At 42.5% G+C, this 21,169-nt stretch overlaps 1 protein-coding gene across 4 annotated transcripts in view; it reads right to left on the bottom strand.

The window, feature by feature from the left end:
* INSIG2 (insulin induced gene 2) overlaps positions 1 to 21,169 on the bottom strand; it is a 141,312-nt gene that overhangs the window by 87,238 nt on the left and 32,905 nt on the right. For all 4 annotated transcript variants that reach the window (XM_069616594.1, XM_069616596.1, XM_069616597.1 and 1 more), the window contains exons 3-4: positions 18,780 to 18,904; positions 11,080 to 11,246 (exon numbers count right to left, since the gene is read on the bottom strand). In XM_069616594.1, the coding sequence (XP_069472695.1) occupies positions 11,080 to 11,246; positions 18,780 to 18,904 (292 nt within the window). The remainder of the gene's footprint in view (positions 1 to 11,079; positions 11,247 to 18,779; positions 18,905 to 21,169) is intronic.

Raw genomic sequence — 21,169 nt, 5'->3', positions numbered from 1 at the left:
GAGCCTCATTGAGCACCTTTGGTGACATTGGGCCACTGGTGCCTCCAGTTACTACTATACCACAATTTGATAAACAAATCAAACAAAAGTCTAGAACAACTCCAGCTGACTCTGTTTAAGATTTGCTAACTGCGCAGACGGCACAAACGATTGATGATTACCTGGCTGCTAGCTTAGCTCAGGCAAAAAATGCCCCGATTATGTCTGCAGGAGTTACGGAGGACAAATGTCCTCCAAGCTTTAATGCTGCCCAAAACCAAGGGAGGGAATCTGACTTTGATTATTATGAGTACAAACAGCATGGTATGCCCAACTTGCAGTGGGCTCCCCCGAAAAATGCCTTGGAGGCGGTGTCACGCCATCTTAATCCACGACAGGAACACTTTTTCACACTTATCCTCAAATGCAGAGAGGGTAACTTTCCTAGCTATGATTTGAATCGAAAAAGTGTTCTCAACATCTTTAGAGACATTAAAGATCTTAAAAAGCTTGCATCTAATGATATCGAACAAATCGAATTCATCTCTGAGCTATCAACATCGATTGTTAGACTATGGATTCCTTCAGGCCTGGTTCGAGATGCAATCTGGCAATGCAAAATGCAATTGTTCAGCATGGGCTTTTTATTAGCAGAAGACCCTGAAAAAATCCCTGTCAAAAATCAATACCTTAGACCCAAATCTAACATCTATGGTGGAGCACGGCGCAAGCCTGATGAGGCCTCGGCTGAGGATTAGAATCATCAGTAACCACCAATAGCAGATGCAGGAAATGATATTTCTTTACTATGTTGGAACACGAGGGGGTCATTCTCATCTACCCCGCACCTTTGCGAATTTCACTGATACATACCATTTAATAGCTTTACAAGAAATTTGGCTCCTTGCTCCTCCAGTTTGGGACGGCTATGACATCGCGCTCCTTCCAGCTCTTCCAAGTAGTGGTCGTCCCTCGTCAGGTTTATTAGTGGGTGTGCGCAGTGCCAGTGGGTTCTCTATTGCTCCGTGGGCCTCTGTAGGTTCCCAGATCCAGCTAGTTCTTATCATGGGCCACTCACAGGAATTAGCCCTGCTGAATGTCTATCGCAATCCCCTTACCATGAGTGATGCCATCTTTTTTGATGGTATGGAAGAACTATTGAACCTTGTTTTCACTCGAACTTCTATTAGCCATACCATCGTCACAGGAGATCTCAATCTAGACTGTCGTGACATTTCCCATCCTTCTCTAGCAGCCCTACAATGGGTAACTTTAATGGCTGACAGAAATCTATATAGACTGAATGGGTCAGTGGAAGGGGACACACATTCAAACTTTACCTGGCATTGAGGAGCTAGTTCAAGCACGCTAGACTATATTTACATGAGTGCAAAATTGTTCCAAAATGTCCACCGCTTTTCCATTTTACCTCACCCAAATAGGGATCATTGTTTATTAGTAGTGCAGGTGGCATGGTCCTGTGAAAATAGTCCGCACCACCAGATGATCACTGCTACGGCCAGTGTAAACCCTGCTAGAAATCGGCTTAAATGGAGTGTTCGGGGGATTAAAATGCTAACGACCATCCTGCAAGATGACGAGTGGTACACTAATGGGGTACCATATCAAGATCTCTTAAAACCATTTACTCAAACCATTACCATCGTAAAACACAATCGTGTCCGTCATCCGCATTCTTTTGATCCAGCAATTAAGAAGATAAAAGCGGAATACCGGAAAATAAGGAAATCTATACTCTTCCAGAATGGCCCCTTTTGTCAACAACTTTTGAACACCGCCAAATGCCGATGTAAAAACTGGCTTAGACAGAGGAAATCTCTCCGATTTCAGCATGATAGCATTTCTATGCTGGCTGCAATGAAGCACATAAATTCGGCTCAAATGTGGCAGATGCTAAACAATCATAATACCACTTTACAGGGGGACACCCAAATCAACGGCGTATCCGAAAAAGATTGGTTTATGCACTTTTCCAATCTATGATGATGATCCAGCCTTTGCCAACTTTGAGTATATATCGGCTAGACATGCTCCCTGGCAGCTTTATCTGTCTGAAGAGCTAATCCTGTCAATCATAACTCAAATTAGTCCATCAAGAGCACAAGGCCCAGATGGATTATCGAATTTTATGTTCAAGACCCACCCAAGAGAATGGGAGCACATTCTCCATCTCATATTCAAAAATATTCTTTGTACCCGTAAAATACCCTCCTCCTGGAAAACTTCCATCATAATCCCAATTTTCAAGAAGGGCGATCGTTGTCGACCGACCAATTATCGGCCCATCGCCCGTCTTGACATGCCTGGGAAGGTATTTGCAAAAATCATTCTTTCTAAATTCAATGCTTGGACACTTCATGCAAATTTACGCGATCCCCATCAAACGGGATTCGTGGTAGGCATGGGGACCTCTGTAAATCTATTCTCTTTAAATGCAATCAAAAACCAGTGTCTCCAGGAAAAACAGTCCGTTTTCTTTGCATTCATTGATCTCCATGCAGCTTTTGACTCTGTCAGCCGTGTACTCTTAACGGCAAAACTGCAGAGAGATCAATGTCCGGCAACACGTGGATATAATATACGGCCTTCACTCTGAGACATCAATTAAGGTGCGATTAACCTTAGATGGCCTTTTGTCCCAACAAATACCAACTTCAAGTACTCAAACAGGGTTGTCTACTAGCATCTGCCATTGTCAACTATTTCATTCAGGACGCAAGACATGATCTATCGAAAGTCGTTTCAGATTCACCAAAGCTGAACGGCTATCCTATACAAACCCTTTTTTATGCAGATGATCTAGTTCCAATTTCTAGAACACAAGTGGGTCTAAAGCGTCTATTAAATGCATTTTCGATATATACTGTGACCAAGGAATTAAAAGTCAATCTTACTAAAACCCAAATTGTGGTATTCTGTCCTAAAAGATGTGGCACTTCTTATGTATGGTCAATGAACAATGTTCCGATCACTAGAGTACCACACTATGACTATTTGGGCATCATGTTTGAGACTGCTAAACACCCAACAGGTCATCTCTTGCGTCTAGAAACAAGATTAACATCATTTACATCACAGGCCAGCATTTTAATGCATAAATATGGCACATTTTCGGTACTTCCGGCTTGGCATTTCTGGACAGTAAAAATAGTTCCAGCATTATTATATGGGCTAGAAACCTTTCAAGACATTCCATCTCAGTTGCTAACAAAATGGGAGGGGAGATATTGGCGCTGCATCTTGCATTTGCCAAACTGCGTACCAGCTGCCTGGTTGAAGTATGAGCTCGGACTGATTTCACTACAGGCTGTTCTCAACTGGCACAAATGCGCTTTTTTAGGAAATGCTTATTGTCTACTACATCACAAGCTTTCCTAAAACTCATCTCATCATACCTATTTTCAAGTAAGCATCGGTTCATTAAATCATGGTTAATGTCCATCTATTATGTGCTAATTGAAGCAGAGGTCTCGTTAAACCTTCTACTTCATCATGCAGATAAAGCAAAACTAAAAATATACCAAGCAGACTGGATTGCCACTCGACAGAGATGTCTTACATATTTTGATGCTGATGCAAATCGATTTCCCCATAAAAAAATGTGCACATTGTCTGCATACTTAATACGTTGTCCTTCGCATAAGTACCGGCATTCCATCTTGAAATTGCGCTTTAACCTATGGGGTACCAGAGATTTGTTGGCAAAAAGAAAACTGTTAAACCAGGCAGAAAATGTTTGCTGTTTTTGTTCTTTGATGGATACACATGAGACTATGAGACATCTTATCTCAGAATGCATTGTCCTTCGTCCATTGTGCGAAACACACTTTGCACGACATTGCAACTATTTACAGCTTGCATCCCAAGATTTGTCCTGGTTTCTAATTTTGGGATCAGGCCATCTTCATTTACAGATTGCTACTGTAAACTTTCTTGTAAGTTTACATCTTGAGTAGAAGTGAACAGTAGTGTGATATCCTTAATTAATGTTCGATATTCATTGATTAGTTAACTCATATTGGTTTTTCCTTTTATGAATTCTGGTAAAATTCTGTATTGTTCTTTATTGTCCTTGTTTAATTTAAGTCTAATTGTAGATTATAATGTTTTAAATATGTAAATATTTCTGTATTTGTACTAAAAATTTGAAAGGTTGATTAATTTCAACTAAAACAAATAAAAAAAAGAAAAGAAAATAAACACAATAATCTCTACTTTTCGGTTCCAACACCCCCCTTATATTGGGTGAGGAGATCCCAGAACCAACAAAGGCATCTACCACAACTACTTATCGTTCCCCACGCCCACTTTACACTGGACAAAGAGATCCCAAAATCACTAAATATACAGAGAGCCTATCCATACCCAATTTCTCTTCAATACACAGCACTGTCTTCTCCCCTATTACCCAAGGAAAGTATCCTGTTTACTCCACAATCCAGAATACAAAACTCAAAATTATATACAATACCACGGAATTTCCTTAACCATCAATCCAATCTTTTCTCACCACACACACACACACACACATCTCCACTCTCCCATCATACCTCACTTGTTTTTCTCTGAAGAGGGTGCACTTACGTCTGCGTGTTCACCCGAAGTCCTCCGTCACAGGGTCCCATCAACAGTCTGCACAATCTGGGGACAGTGCCCACACAAATACAGAAATTCTGATAACAGCTCCTGAAAACCTCTCAACGGTTATGCACAAAGGGGAATGGTTGCTGTAGGTGGGCGTGGCCACTCCAGATGTGCAGCCAGGAATATTCAGTCCTTGCGGGGGATACTGGGATCACGCCATGGTCACCAATAATGTAGGTTAACGCCCCAGCGATCAAACCAAGAAAACCCAGCCCACTAGGGGGGAAAAAGGCTAGGTGCACCCATTTGAGAAAGGCAAGAGCTTTTATTTTGTATACAAAAGACAAATGGCGACAGTGGTATTAGAAGTCCACAGACACAGAGCTCTCCCTCGTCCTCTGTACAAGATTCAGATTATAAACACAAAAATAAAATCACATATGGCGCACTCGATATACACCATTAATCCCCCTCCTGTATTGGCTACCCCCTATTTACAAGCGAATGATTACAAATAGCCCCTTTTCCAATTGGTTCCACTGTCTTCTCGCCCATTGTACACCACACGTGGGTAACGTTCTTATCCAACTTGAGACACTGAAAGATAATTTGTTACATTCAACTGGCACCACCCTATCTTTAATACCAACCATGTGATGTACACTTGGTTATCAACATGAATTGAGCAGTTGACTGAGGTCAGTCTGATTCCAACAAACAAAGCAGCCCTTTTTCTCATCCCACACGCATTGGTGCCCCCCCCCCCCCCCATCATGCCCTCCCCACTTTATGGGCATCATTCTTGGCTCTCCCTGGCACAAACCATAGATCATGTTATTCTCTGCGTTCCCCTTATCAGTGCTACTCCCCAAGGGAGAAACTAGAGCCCCACTAATCAATCCAGTGCATGTGCACAAAGGATTTAGAGATCATTTCCCTTCACATCTGGTAGTTCAAATAGAACCACCATCATTCTGGTGGGGGCGAGGGGGCCTTAAATCTTGGTTCATGTTTTGGCACTCTGGGACCCCTAAGGGTTGCACCAGGGGTTTGGGTTGTTTAGCAAGAAGTGAATGGGTTATGCCCAAGCGTTACCTGGTAGCACGAAGAGGAAAGAAAAAGGGTGGGCAGGCAAACCCTAGCATCAATGCGCCAATGAGCATATATACTGTTTGTGATTAGACCTATGTGTCTCAAAGGTTTGAGGACAGGAGGGGACAGCGCTTACCTGTCGTGCTATAGAATAAGGTGTATATGCTTGTGATGTATTCTACAGACAGCAGCATTTGCCTGGGCCTGTCGTCAAGCAACTAAATAGTAGGTCATAATAAAAGGACAGAGATTAGAATACGAAGAGTAGTTGCTCAAATCGTATTTCTTTCGTTTAACAAAGGCTTGAAAGACTGACAATTTTGCCCTAATACTGCTCGGTATCTGTCTGTACCCCTTAATTATTAACATACAACTTTAGCAAGGGTTCGATTTATCAACGCTACCCATCTTTCCTACACTAGGTATAGCTCTGCATACAACAATGCCTGGGCCGTCAGTCTTTAAGCCTTTGTTGAACGAAAGAAAAAACAATTAAAAAAATATAAGCAACTACTCTCTTCTTATTCTATCCACTATTAGACAGGCAGGCCCACCAGTACCGACTAGGGATAGGACCCCATAGAGGTAGGGACAGTTGGAACTTCCTCTGTCCTTTATTATGACCTGCCATTTTGTTGCCGTCTATAGAATACATCACAAGCCTTTACACATTATTCTACAGCGCGACAGGTAAGCATTGTCCCCTCCAGTCCTCGTACTTTTGAGACACATGTCTAATCACAAACATATATGCTCGCTGGCGCATTGATGCTAGGGTTTCCCTGCCCACTCCGGGACCTCTACCTCGTTTCCCCAAATATATGACCTTCGAACTAGGCCACAGCCCCTCACCTAATCAGCTACACGCATTCCTGCCCAAATGTTCAAAGGCCTTGCTAGTGTGAGTGTACGTGCGTGTTTCTCACCATGCCTGGGAATCAGACTGCAACATTCAACCAGAAAATGAGGCCTTGTTGTTCTGTGTTTTCAACATCGTCTGCAAAGATCCAGGCCTACTCTGAATACAGTGCTACTTCATGTTGCAATTAACGTGTGTGTGTTGGTGTATATATGTATGTTATGTATCTAGCTTAATTCTATTTATAAAAAAATTGACTGGTTAGTCCCCCCATGCGATTCCCTGCTCCAACTAGTTAGTCCCGTCCGTGAAGTGTCTCCCCCCCTCGACCATCCTGTACCTTTTCTCCACGTTTTAATATATTTTTCACAATCTAAATCGTCTATGAGGGGTGACAATCTGCACAAGCATCCCAACACGGGTTAAACCATCACAGATGTGACTTTCAATCAGCGATACAAACTAGCTCAGAGATTTTGACTGGCTCATGTTACACAATTATGGTGGCTTTAGTTGTACACTAAATCTGCCTTTGAAACAAGCACGGATTGTTAGATTAATCACAATTAATTAATCATTTTAAGCAGTTCCCTTTATTGCAACATCCACGCCAGACTAGAACAATCCTTGGTGAAATTACTTAGAAAAGCCAGGGACCAAAATGACTTGAAGTCATTTGGATCCTGTGTGTAGCCTAAAAGAGCAATCTTAAAACAGACTACAATCTAGAGCTACATTTGACACAGACTGCAGGTTCCACAAATAGATGTATGCATGTGGCATTACATCGTTGACATAAGGAGTCTATGAAAATAGCAATGAAAGAAGCAAAGGCAGGCAGACCAGTCTGTGGAAAGAGGCTGCAAGACGAGACGCAGTGTGTCTTGACTGCTACGATTACTGGGCTCTCCTCTGAATGGTAGTTGCAGTTCAGCTCCCAGTGTCAGCTTACCGAAAAAGAGGCGTAGAGAGGCGTAATAGTGCAACGGACCTGTGCTGTGCGCATAGTCGGACTAGATACAGGTAAGACTTTTACATGGTCCGGTCTGTGGATGCGGTCCTTCAAGGGTTTCAAATTAATAGGAAAGCTGTCCATTTGATAAACAATGATTACAATACGTAGTTTGAAATCTGTAAAAATACATATTTAGTTGGAGAGGACCGCTCGTTCAGTTAGGGACCTATTGTCACCGGGATCGGTGATATCTTCGTCCGAAAGTGTAGTTTCTGAAATCTCCCCCTCCCCCGACTCCTCACCTTCTTCTTCCTTCCAAGAACCCTTCTCTTCTTTTCTTCGTGCTGACACCTTTTTTTTATGAAGATAGGGACGACCCCGGAAGGAAGCCACCGTGCCCCCCAAAAAGGGGAGACCAGGGGGTCCACCCCCCGGGATCGACCAAGAGGGGAAAAAGCCCTTAGGCACAAAAAACCCCTTTAGTATAGGTGGGTGTCTTGTAGGCGTGGAACCAGGAATACTTGCAAGGAAAGAACCGGTGGAAAGTGACTGGAGGCAACCAGTGGAGGAAATATTCAGAACACAGGCAGTCCAGGAAGTGGTCCGAGGATCTGGTACACAGGCTAGGAGAGGAAGTAACAAATCCAGCAAGCAAAGGCAGTCCAGGGGAACAGGCCGGAGTCTGGTACACGGGAAGTCACAGCAGCAATAATGAAGGTAGGCGTGGTAAGAGCGGAAAGCTGAACAGACAAGAAGAGAAAAGAAAGCGGTAAGTGAAGATGGGAAGGAGGGAGGGTAAGCAAGATGGAAGGAGGGCAAGGGAGACGGGTGGAAGAAAGCAAAAACCAAGAGGGTGAGAGAAAGGCAGATAGGACTAGAAGGAATATCAGAAGGGGCCGGACAGGGTACGAGGACCCGGCCAGCAAACCACGAGAGACTCGTAAGGAAGCCACAGGCAGCAAGCAACACAGCTAACGGACGAAACCGGAAGCGTTGCGACGCATCCGTGAACCGGAAGTGGCCGGTAAAATACCGGGCCGCGGAGCGCCCAACCAATCATAATCATAGGAAGGGAAACCAGGAACCAGGGGGCGTGGCCGAAGCGAACAGCGCTAGGTTCCGCGTCGCCAGCGGCTCCATAGACGCCAGGAACTCGGCGGTATGACACCTATAATCGTTCTACTATCTATTAGTAGTAGCAAGTTCAGTTATTCTTACCTGAGGGATAGCAGGTCGCACAAGATTAGATGGTAGATCGCTCGAGGCGTGTTTACAGTAAGATAAGGAGAGCAGTGCTCGTTTCATTTGGTACGCTGTCCGTTAGTGGTCCATGAAGGGCCTTTCAGTGTCCATCAAATAGAAGTAGTTATAGGGAAGTATATTGTCCGCTAGAGAATTCGGTGGATTAAAGCTCAAACATATATATACTCCCTCATTCTCATGCCTTTAAAGTCAATCGCATACATTTGGACACTGTAATTAGATTTGGTGGTGTTTCAAGCTCTCAGTACCTGCTTATCTGTTGAGTGTCAGGTCTTTGGACGCTCTATTGTGGCTTTGCTCGAGTATTTTGCAGAAATCGAGTGTCAGTTTGTGATTTTGTCAGTTCCGGTGGTGGCTAGCAAAAAAAGTAGGGTAAGCGTATTAGTATTGAGTCGATGCACATCAGCCGCGGTGTAGAGTTAATAGATCCTCTCCTCTGTGGCATTACAAGCGAGCGGCCACATATAATTACGGTTTAGTTTATAAGGTTTATTATTTCTAGGAATGCACTGAACAAATTCATAAGGGCATTAAGGAAGTTAAGCCGTGGGCGAGATTGTATTACGTGAAATCTAAGCACAAGGTAAGAACTCCTGAAGCATAATACAATGCCACAGAGGAGATGAACTATTAACTCTACACCGCGCCCGATGTGCATCGACTCAATACTAATAAGCTTACTCAACTTTTCTTGCTAGCCATCACCGGAACGGACAAAATAATAAACTGACATGGATTCCCGCACACAGCAACAATATTTACTATTCCTCTCTCCACACTCGATTTCTGCGAAATACTTGCGCAAAGCCACAATAGAGCGCCCGAAGACATGACACTCTACAGATAAGCAGGTACTGAGAGCTTGAAACACCACCAAATATAATTACAGTGTCCAAATGTATGCGACTGACTTTAAAGACATAACACAGAGAATATTAAATGTTTGAGCTTTAATCCGCCGAATTCTCTAGCAGACAATATACTTAGCTATAACTACTTCTATCTGATAGACACTGAAAGGCCCGACATGGGCCACTAACGGACAGCGTACCAAATGAAACAAGCGCTGCTTGCCTCATCTTACTGTAAACGCACCTCAAGCGATCTACCATCTAATCTTGAGCGACCCGATATCCCTCAAGCAAGAATAACTGAACTTATCACTACTAACAGAGAGAGTAATGATTATAGTTCCCTAACAGGACGAACGGTCCTCTCCAACTAAATATGTATTTTTACAGATCTTCAACTCACGGATTGGATTAAGTATTAACCAAACGGACGGCTTTCCTATTAATTCGGAAACCCTTGAAGGACCGCATCCACAGACCGGACCAGGTAAAAGTCTTACCTGTATCTAGTCAGACAGCTTAATACTGTCTATAGGAATCAAAGCATTTTTAGCTTATCCTATTTCTATGTTTTTATCAACAGTTCCTCCAAATACATGCCGAAATAGTCTTCACAAAGGAAAGAGAAAGTCTAACCTCGCATATAGTCATTGTGACCCATTTTTCATCTCTCCTGAAGAATGTTCCACAGTAAACATGTTGAGCCGTTTTTCTAATAAGTGTTATATTAGATCTATATAAGAAACAAACTGGGATTGTTATAATCGGAATGAACACCAGTACTCTGTTGTTGTCCTTCAATTGACTGATTTAAATGGTTACTCAGACCTAATTTCGATAAGGATACTTTGCCACCAGACTATTGTTCGACAACTACTTTTAAAGATGTTGTCACTTTATATTATAAAATTGTTTTTAACATCCCATGTTTGAATAAAATTGATATGTTCCTAACCTCGATACATGCGTGGCGGAACTGTTGCTAAATGTACCTACTATCTCCTAATTTTGTAGATTATATACCCACAAAAAAGGTAGGGACATCACTATCTCTATAGTGAGATTTGAAATCCCCTCTTTAATTCGAGTAAAGTGAGTACATAAACATTTCTCGGGCATCAAAAGTGAAAATAAAGATGGCCATACATCAGGGCAGCAGACGATTCGTTAATTATTAGGAGAGTAATCAGATCAAGTGGTAAAAAATAAAATAAAAAATAGAAGCTTAGCAGTTACTATTTATTTTGGTTCAAATGTGAATTATGTGCAATTATCCACGTCCCTAATCTTTGATCTAGTGTCTCATGTTACAAAGATGGGAGTCTGCAGTTAGCATGGTCGAGAATGAGAAAATTAATCTCCAAGAGAAAATAATACTGCATTGCATTAGCCAGAATTTTGAAGTAACATTTGATAGAAGTCTTAAGTGTTGCACTATCATCTGTAATAAACACAACAACGAAAAGGATACTTACTGATAAACCCCATTATACACCAACAGCTGAGACACTAAAGTGGCTAGGAAAGCGATTCCAATGCCAAGACCAAAGCCACTCCTGGATCTATCAAATGTCCACCATAGCCCAATGGAAAGTGCAGCTAACGTGAGGGAAAGCTGCACGTTGTTGGCGAAGTCCACTTTCTGCGTTCATGGTTGAGGAAAATAAAAAGGGACACCCTATACGAATCCAAACATAATAAATACATCATAAATCCACATATACATATTAATATATATATATATATATATATATATATATATATATATATATATATATATATATTATATTTACAAAAACACACCAACCAACAAGTTGGACACAAAATCATTCTTTATAAAAAGCATTTCAATAAATCCCATTTTCCAATGGCAAAAACAAAAATGGCCAGTAGTAGCCGACTAAAATAATTTGGCAAAGACCGCTTCTGAAACCGTTCCAGCTCAAAACAAATTAAAATAAAAGTTGACCAAACCAACAGATGTAACTGTACTTTAATGCAATTCACAGTCTCATAAATCCGGAGACAGACCACATGCACAATTTCCGTCCTCATATGCTAGGTGCAGTATCAATTGGCTGGGAACAGACACACACTCATCCCCAGTAGCCTATGTGCAGCATCAGCCTGGTTTGGCAGGTAAAGCCATAATATACCACTGTGAAAATCATATGCCAAACACATAATTGCTCGTTAGGCTTAGTCTTCTGCACACAGAGATTCAAACAACAATCCAAGGTTCGTTGTCCTATTACTAGGTACATAAAACATGTAAAAATGCTTGCTCTTTCACACGGTACACAAGCAATACAGGACTACATTTAGCCGAATGCATGGTGCTCCTTCAATAAACTCTAACACCCACCCGCCCCCTCTCAAACTATACTGGTTAGGTAAGAGTTAGTACAGTCCAACTGGTGTGGGACTAAACAAGACATCTCTTGGCATTAGGTAACCCACCTTTTAAAATATGCCTATAAGACACAAGTTGGTAGTTCGACTGAGCAGCCAGGCTGATCTTAAGAGGGGTAGTGTGAGCTGTACAATGACATCAGTAAACACAATAATCCAAGTAAACACTAATAAATTAATTATTTATACACAAAGGTATTTAAAGCATTCTTTAAAAAGCAGCACTTAGTTGTAACATTAATCCCAAGTTAGGATTCAATTAAAAAAAAGTGAACAATAAAGCAGGTGAGCAATTCATTTAGATGTTACACGTGTTCCAGCACCCAGAGGTGATGTCAGTATAACATTTATATTGGTAACACCTTTGCAGTATTGAGTTTTCAAGGAAGGAAAGGTTAGGGTTAGATCAAAACAGACTGGTAAGTTATAAGAACAGTTAGATTCTCCCGAAAGGATGCAGGCAGCCAATTATCCCATCATTAAAGTGGTCAACATTTAAAACTTGTAAGGGAACAAGAACTGCCAGAGCCAATAGGTTTGGAAGGAGGCCTTAAGGGAGCCAGCACAGCCAAAGTCAATGGACAAAGTCAAAGTTCTGATGCTCTTCTTAGAAAAATGTTCTTAAATAGTCCGTGTTCAAAATAGAAATCACAGCAACTCAAGAGTAGTCGCCTTTAGGAAGCACAAGCTGTAAGGCCAGTGCAGGTAAGTTGAGGTCAACTTAGTGTAGGGTTAAAATGCACTCCCAAAGGTTGGAAGCACCCCCAAACGGAAAAAGGATAGTATACCCCAAACCCCACAGTACCTTTGAAATGAAGAAGCTGTTCCAGCTGGATTCAATGCTGCAGACCCTTTTTCCTGATCCTTGGTCGTGGTGACAGAAGGGAGGACGTCTGGTGGGCTCCTGCAGCAGCAATCTAGAGAGGGCCTTGTCAGCAATGCATTTCCGTCGATTCAGTGGCTCTTTGTCGTTTGAGCCTTTTTCTCAGCACCAAAGAAGAACGAAAATCTCTGGTTGGGATTTCATTGATCCCTCGGTCCTGGACTCTGGTGAGGGGACTCTGGATGCCTACGAAGATCTGGCCCGATTCAAATTTTGAAAGACAATTCATTTACAGATGGTCGAGGTACCCCAAGTATTGGGCTTCTGCAACCTTGGAAAGTCGCAAGTCGCGGTTTGCGTCAAAATAGAGTTTGTCTCAAGGCTAGTTGGTCCCACCAGCCTAAGGGAGGAAGTTGTCGGGGTCAGCACAGCTGCAGGGCTTCACTTTGCGGTCTAGGAGGGTGCTGCTGCGTCTTCTCTAGTCTTCTGCTTCCGATGTCATACAGTGGTCCACTCTGCTCCTAGTGCCAAAGATCTCGCTTTTTATGCAAGTTCACATTGATTCGCAGCACTGGGCATCCCACAGCAGAGTGGCTGTCCTTCCAGGACAACCAGTCGGCCAACAGGAACTGGTGCCACTCAGGCACACCTAGAGACAAAGGACAGGGAAGTTTTGGGACCCTCCATCACTTCCTGCCTTTCCAGACACACTGAAGCCTGGCCGGGCTTCAGACCTGAAGCCTGCCAAAGGCAACACACACAAAAGACGCGATCATGATGCAAACATAGTAAAAGCCCAGAAGAAACGAACTAAAAAGAAATGGAAAAAAGGGACCATTTTGTGAAAATCGTCCCTGCAACTGTGGCATCAGCCTGCAGATACATGTCATTAGGTAGTAAAAAAGAAACCACTGCCACCAGCCATTCCAAGTAATTAGTCTAACAAATTGTTACATAATGAATGGGTTAGAGGAGTTACTATGTAACCCTCAGCACACCACATAGGGCGGTGTGTGGTGGACCCATAAAGTAAAGGTAAGACAGGAGTCATCTTAATATTCTTGTGAACAGTAGTTCACAAACATTAACAGAAGTCCAACAGACTTCTTAGTGGCACTGCACAAAAGGTTGTGTGTCACAATGCAAAAGCAGATTTAGATGCCGATTGGAGTTTAACATAAAACAGTAAGGAACATAGCAAATCATAGTCGGGAAAATAAGTGAATGAGAAAAAGGTCCCACTCACTCAGGAGTAAAAAATAAAATCCCCGAGTCCAGCAAAAGAGCTGGGGGGGGGGTGACTTAAGGTTAAAGGGAATTGGCACATAAATGAAAGAATCCATTCCCAAAATAATGCACCCTACCCCCCCCCTTTCTATGGTGAAGAGTGCCTCTACATCTCCCCCAAAACCACTGCAATTTGTGGAACCCTGTGCACCTTTTAATCCCTCATACTCCAAAGCTGCCTTCCTACCCCCATCAGTCACCATAACATTAACTTGCTGTCCCATTTATCTCCCATTGAACTCCTACCCATCTGTCCCACTGCTAACCCATCTTGCCGTCCCATTGACCCCATGGCAATGCAAACTATCAAAAGGCTTTCCTTCAACACCTTCACCTTTTCCCATCTCCCCAACCCCTTCCTCTCCTTTCCTGTTAGTTGCAAAATATCCTGTCACAATGAGAATAATAATTTGTTTTTTTAATGTTATGTTACATGCTTTTAATCTGCCACAGATCAACACCATAGCATAAATATAGCTCCTAGGTGTGTCCGTGGAGTGGCATACTGTGCCCTCACCAGCGGTATTGAGACAGGAAGAAAGAAAATGATTGAGTGGAAGATAGGAAGATAATAAAGTGGGAAAAAGATGCTAAGTACCAAGGGAAAGAGGGGAGCAGCAGGGGAAGAATGTTTAGTGATAGCATGGGTGCATGCCAGTACTGTCAAGTGGACCATGGTTCTGCAAAAGGGAAGCAAATAGGTTGTAAAGAGTTGCCATATAGCGTCATTATCACCAGGACCCCAGTTCCAGAGCAGTTGGCGAACTGATGTACCATCATAACCCACATTGTGGTACTCCTTTTACCAAGCTGTTTTGATTGGGGGTGGGGCATTGGAGGGGGCGTGAGGAGGTCTCTCTTTCCCACCACTCAAAAGTCATCAAGAGGGAGGTCTTCTAACAATTAGACGGGAGCAACATTTAATCTCCCTATATGCCACTGATGTCCTGCTGTACCTGAATACCCAAAGATATGTCTCTCATACATATTAGAGGTACTTGAGAACTTTGGCAAACTCTCAGGATTACATATTAACTGGGATAAATCCAGCATCTTCCCACTACATCACAATAACCGAACGCAAAGTTGAACAAAAAATAAAGATGGTGCCTAGGAACCTTGCGCTATCAAGGAATTAAAATATATCACAATACCCAAGACACCTACATCAATAACACATACAGATAAATCAACTCTGGACAGTTCTTTGGAGTTCTGGAACAAACTCAAGATTTCAATGAACAATTTTTGTGTCAGCCCAATTGGTCATACTGGGATTTATAGGATATATAACAAATGTGTTCATTACTTATTGTCAGGATCAATCAATTATACAGATTTGCAATAAGACTGAACAATTGGGTAACAAATGATCGTTGATGTTTAATTTTGAAAAAAGATATATAATTAATAGTTAAATCATCTATGGTATCAAAGCCTGACACCGAGGCAATTTCAGTGTTACCCTTAATATTTAAGAATTCCCACTTTCTTACCCAATCGGGAAAGCGGTTATTACAATTGAAATCATATGGGGCATATACATAGATGAATACGAGCGGCTGTGCTCAAAATGGCGACAATAGTAAACCACACAGTGATGTCATGGAAGGAACCATGTCATGGAACCGATGGCATCACCATGTTGTAACACATCACAAACATGACAGTATTTACATTACCCACAAGATGGCGGCGGCGATCATACACGTGAGACGCCGCTGCATCTTGTAAAACAAACACGGAATTGGTAAGTTCCTGGCCGCAGTTACCACTATGGGGCAGATCAATACTTTGAAGTGGCTATTAGAATTGGATATTGGCTACAATTTATATTACCGAGTACGGTCTATCTATTTTTTTAGACCAACACCTGGCAAACAGGAATAAGAAAAGGAGGATAAGGATCCCTAATGAGAAGGGTGAATACTAGAAAAACTATACAAGGTACCCAATAGTGTTTTACATTTTTTAATTTGTAAGCACATCAATCTGAGCCGACAATATAACCATGATTTACATTTTTTTATACGAAATACAAAACACTATATTTGAATTTAGCATATAAATTAGTCATTCTTGTACACAGGTTTTTTTGGGGAAAACCTGACGATTGACAATCTTTAATAAATGTGAAAAGCATGTCTTAAGAATGCCATCAATGATCTTCCACCGAGACAATATACACACAGTGTGCTTATGGATTAACAGAGGAGATGGAGTTTATTAACATTACACTAATAGGGATATGCATTATCTTTATAGGCAGATAATCAAAAATCGTTTATCCAGCTTTAATCAATGATCAAGTAATAATGACTCAAATTCTTAAATAAATAAGGGAACCAAATACCAATCAGTAGATGGGTACGATTTATATGATGGGACCATGGGAATTATTTGGTCACATGCTTTTAGGGCAGATGTTTCCCCTTTTGCAGGTCACAATGTTGTATTTGCATGACTAAGGGATTCTGTAAAAATATTGCTACATGGTTCACATGGCTGTACGGCAAGCAGTGTGGGTCCGAGTCACCTATTGGGTTTGAATTTTGACTCTGGATTCTATGCTCAGTTATTTTTGCAGGGCAATATCGGTGAACATTTAACATAATTTCGGGTAAAGTTTGACTTTATGCTATCACACATCCTCTTTATCTTTCACTCATAGTGGTTAACCATTTTTCCCTCCCTCTTCAGATTTCTTATCCATAGGACGATTGTGGACTAAGATTAGTTGCAACATACAGTTATATTGTTCATATATATTTTTGATGAATGTAGGATCAGAAGGACCAAAGGGATTAATTTCTCAAATTGTTAAATATTGTGGTCTGTGAATGTATGTAAATTTTGCTTTATTGTTGAATGTATTTTATGGTAATTTACATGGACAAAGCCCCACAGGCGAAACCTTAGCATGTGTGCTCTAAGGAGTTAATGTTGGTACGGTATGTGATTTGAGTTTGTTGGCGTTAGTGTTAGTACACAAAGTGGTCTAAATTATGATTTGAATGTATTAAGTCTCGGGAGGATAGCTCAGGGGCAACATGCTCGCCTTGGAAACAAGACGACACGGAGCAAAACACAGGTTCAATCCCCAGGTCTGCGCTTAAAAACCTCTGGGTATTAAGCGCGTTACAAATAACCCATCATATAATTAAAAAGGACTTTTTACATAATTTTGAACCATAGCACATCTTCAGTCTGGTAATTTTGTATTTTTGACTACTTGTATAGGTTGCAGTGTTACAGCCTCCAGACAATTGATGCTGCAGGTTGAGTTCAAATCAGAATTTCTACACAAATATTAAGTTCAATACAGTAATTTAAAGATTAGGTTAGGAGAGCGCAGTGTCCCACTATCAAATACGGAGCTCTTTTACTTTCTCAAACTAGTCTGAATAGTCCTTCCAAATCTTCTGGGAATGTGGATATTTGCACATATGGCGCCATTGATCCGTGTCACACTGTGGATCAAAAAGATAGGAGTGCTTCAGAGAGGATGGGACAGTACGGGTGTTGGAAGGAGGAGGAGGTGGGGGGCTTAGACAGATTGCAAATGCCAGCTGACAACGTGTGGGAAGCTGAGAGAAGCCTGCAACAATGGAAACAAATACAAGTGGAAGAAAAGAACCAGCCTTAATTCAGCTCCAACTCAGAACGGAATACCCCCTATAACATTTACTGAGCCCAAATCTCGTTAACGCTCCATGCACATTTCACTATGGTTTACGCTCAGATATTTTACACATTTCCCAATGAGGCTGACTGGTCACCTTCACTTTCCAGGCCTTCCAGTCGATCTGCAAAGTGTACTGTGGGAAATGTAGCTTCTTGCTACAGAAAAGCTGACTTATTCAGACAAACGCAGAAGTGTCCACTGGAGAGGGGAGTGGTTGTCTTTCTCCTTCTGCCTTCCCATCTGGCCACACAGACTACATTAACGGGTGTAGGAACATTGATCAACCAATGAAAAGTAGTGCACATTCTCCTGCCATTGGCATTCCAGACCCCTTTTCTTAAGGTGGGTTTCTACCCCTCCCTGCCCAGCTTTGAATACAATAGCTCGCCTCGACCATTATAAAAGGAGCGGTGCTTATGCAACAAAATAACAAAATGGCAATATCAACAAGGTAAAAGGCTTCTGTGACAAAAGTGAAATACATACTCGCGAGTAGCACTAAAAGTAAGGATGGGCAAGATGGAGTAAAATCATGAATTCTCCACTAAAAATGGTTTTGTAGAGGAACCGCCCTTAAATGATCGGTGGGCTGGTCATGGCTAATTTTCAAATAATTCACAAAGAGGGATTACAACAGCACTGATAACACAAAAAAAAAACAGTCAGTTGCAAACATCCTATCTTTCAGACTTCATTGCTCATGACATGATATCAACTCCCTGCACACCATTTAATTCTCAGAAAATTAAAGGGTGTCCGATAACAAGCAAAAGAAAAACTAAACTTCCAACATGAATATTTATTGCACAGCTCACTTCGATTTTCTCCAGTTAGCAGCGCACCACATATCCTTCCAAAACTCAGGATGCTAGTCCACTTTAAACAGCTACTTCACATTAGAATATAAAAATATAAATTTCAGTACATAGAAATCTTCACGAGCATTTACAATTTGCAGCAAAGGATACAGCGCTGGCATGGTTTATACCCACAAACACTGCTACGCATCTCATTACACTCGACCACTCTCGTTTGAATTTGTGCGGCTCTCCCAGATGTCTGTCCATACATGGATATAAAAGGCCAATCACAGCTGTGAAGGAAAACATACATTGTTAATTCGAATGCTCCAACAAAACCAGGGGCCTCCTTGGAAAAAAAACAAGGGCAGCCCGGTTACTATTTAAAACAAGTAGGATGAAAAATATGGGATTAACAATAATAAAATTAGAAGGGAGGCCTGCTAGATGGAGAGTAAACCAAGTGTGGCAATGAATTAATGAGAATCTGACAAGCAAACGCGAACAGAATCCGTCCAACAAAACCTGCGCCAGGCAGGATGGGTTTGTATAGTTAGTAGGGTGTGACTAATTTAAACTACATTTGAATTATACCCATTTACATAAATTAAAATCAAACAATGGTTACGCCAGACATATCTGCAGATATAAAATTCACTCAGCATTGTTTGTCAACCCATCCCCTACATTGAGACGGTTCATTCTACAGCTTAGATTGAATATTTTGGCCATGCTCTCCCATATCGGTGTTAGGATGGAGATTGATAGAGTAGACAGTATTTGTCGATTAGTCTATATATAATAATCGACATGTATTAACTAAGCTCCTTTCTTATCCTGACCTGCCTTGGGGTTGGTAACATCTCACTCTGCCATGCCATGATTATTTTCCCTGATGCAGCGTTCAACATCCATGAGGTAAGCCAATGATCTTTGTTTGAATGCCAGCAAGATGGAGTTCCTCCTTATCGGCACACCTTCACCCTCTTTTGCCCTCACTCTCTGGCCAGCCTCCCTTGGCCCTACTCCTACCCCCACTTGCGAGGCTAAGAACCCCAGGGTCATCTTTGACTCCACACTTGCATTCTCTGCTCACATCTCGGATGTCTCTAAAAAGTCTAACTTCCTACTGCACCACCTCAGAGGTACTCTGCCTTTACTCTCCTTCCCCCAGAAGCTCATTGTCTCTCAAGCGCTGGTTCTCTCTAGGTTGAAATATTGGAACAGCCTCTTTCTAAATCTACCTGCCTCTACTCTCCACCCTCTGCAACTAATCCAAAACAGGACTGAGACTGGTCCTTGGCCTCAGGCCCTGGGATCGTATCTCTCCAGATCTGAAATCCCTCCAAATACAAAACCCTCTGCATCGTCCAAAGGGCTTTCTGGGCCCTGGGTCCAAAATACCTTCAGCTATCCCTCTGCAAATACCTCCCTTCTCGAGCTCTTCGCTCCTCAACCTCAAACTCCCTCAGTCAGTAGTTTTTCAAAGAAACGAGCTGGGGATAATCGCAATCTTCAGCTCCCTCTGCAACAGCCTCCCTGCCACTCAAAACTTGAGAACCATCTCCGGTTCCGGAAGCACCTCAAAACCTTCCTCTTTGCTTCTGCCGCCCGGCCAGGGGTGGACTGGCCTATAGGGAACTCTGGAGATTTCCCGGTGGGCCTCTGCACCCTGGACCTCTTTTGTGTGGTATTTCCACATTTTCTCATAGAAAAGCATTGGGCTTACTGAAAATGTGTCATATAGGGCCACTTTTAACTTTATTTCCAGGGCCTCTTTTGGTCCCCAGTAATTATTTCCAGGGCCTCTTTTAGTTCCCAGTCCACCCCTGCGCCCGGCCTCCCCCCACCCCCTCTTCCCTGTTGATCTGTTCTCTCTCGGCACTGTGCACCTGGCCTACCCTCTGTCTTTCGGGCTCAGGTACCTGCTCACCATGTCACCCTCATGCACTGCCTCAGGGTCACCCCTTGCACTGGGGTCTGTATTTGTACCCATACAGCCCCCCCCTTTCTTCCTGCACTTATCAGACCTACCCAGTCTACTGCCTTAAAGCCAGCACTTGCTGCTTGTTGGATGCACTACCTCTGCGTGTGTCCTTATTTATTTTTAAAAATGTATTCATCTTTTTTCTCCTTTGCTCTGCACCTTCCACTTCTCCCCCCATGCACTTTTCCCCCTCCCTCTCCCCTTCACTTGCGCGTTCTCAATGTCACTTTGCCGAGTAAGATCGCCGTTTTTGTTCTCCCTGGTTTTCCCCTCCGTTGTCTGGTCGCGCTCTGAAACACTGTATGAGCGCGATATAAATAAATCAAAAGCCCAGTTAGGCTTTTGCTGCATTCTGGTGCCTTAGTTTCCTTTTTAAATTGCCCGCTGCCTTTTTCGGCAATGAAATGCCTTGTTTGAGTTCCCCTGGAGCCCGCCCTACGCTCTGCTGATTCTGCTTTATTGAGCAAATACAGGGTGCTGGCAGGCGAAGATACCCTCACCCCCTGCTCAAAGCCCACGCATAAGGCCCATTTGCAACCGTGTCTGGCCTATACAGCTGAGACTGCAGTTT

This window comes from Ambystoma mexicanum, chromosome 9 (genome assembly GCF_040938575.1).
Source record: "Ambystoma mexicanum isolate Mex_15411 chromosome 9, UKY_AmexF1_1, whole genome shotgun sequence".
Taxonomy (NCBI): Eukaryota; Metazoa; Chordata; class Amphibia; order Caudata; family Ambystomatidae; genus Ambystoma; species Ambystoma mexicanum.
This window is presented reverse-complemented; position numbering and strand designations above follow the sequence as displayed.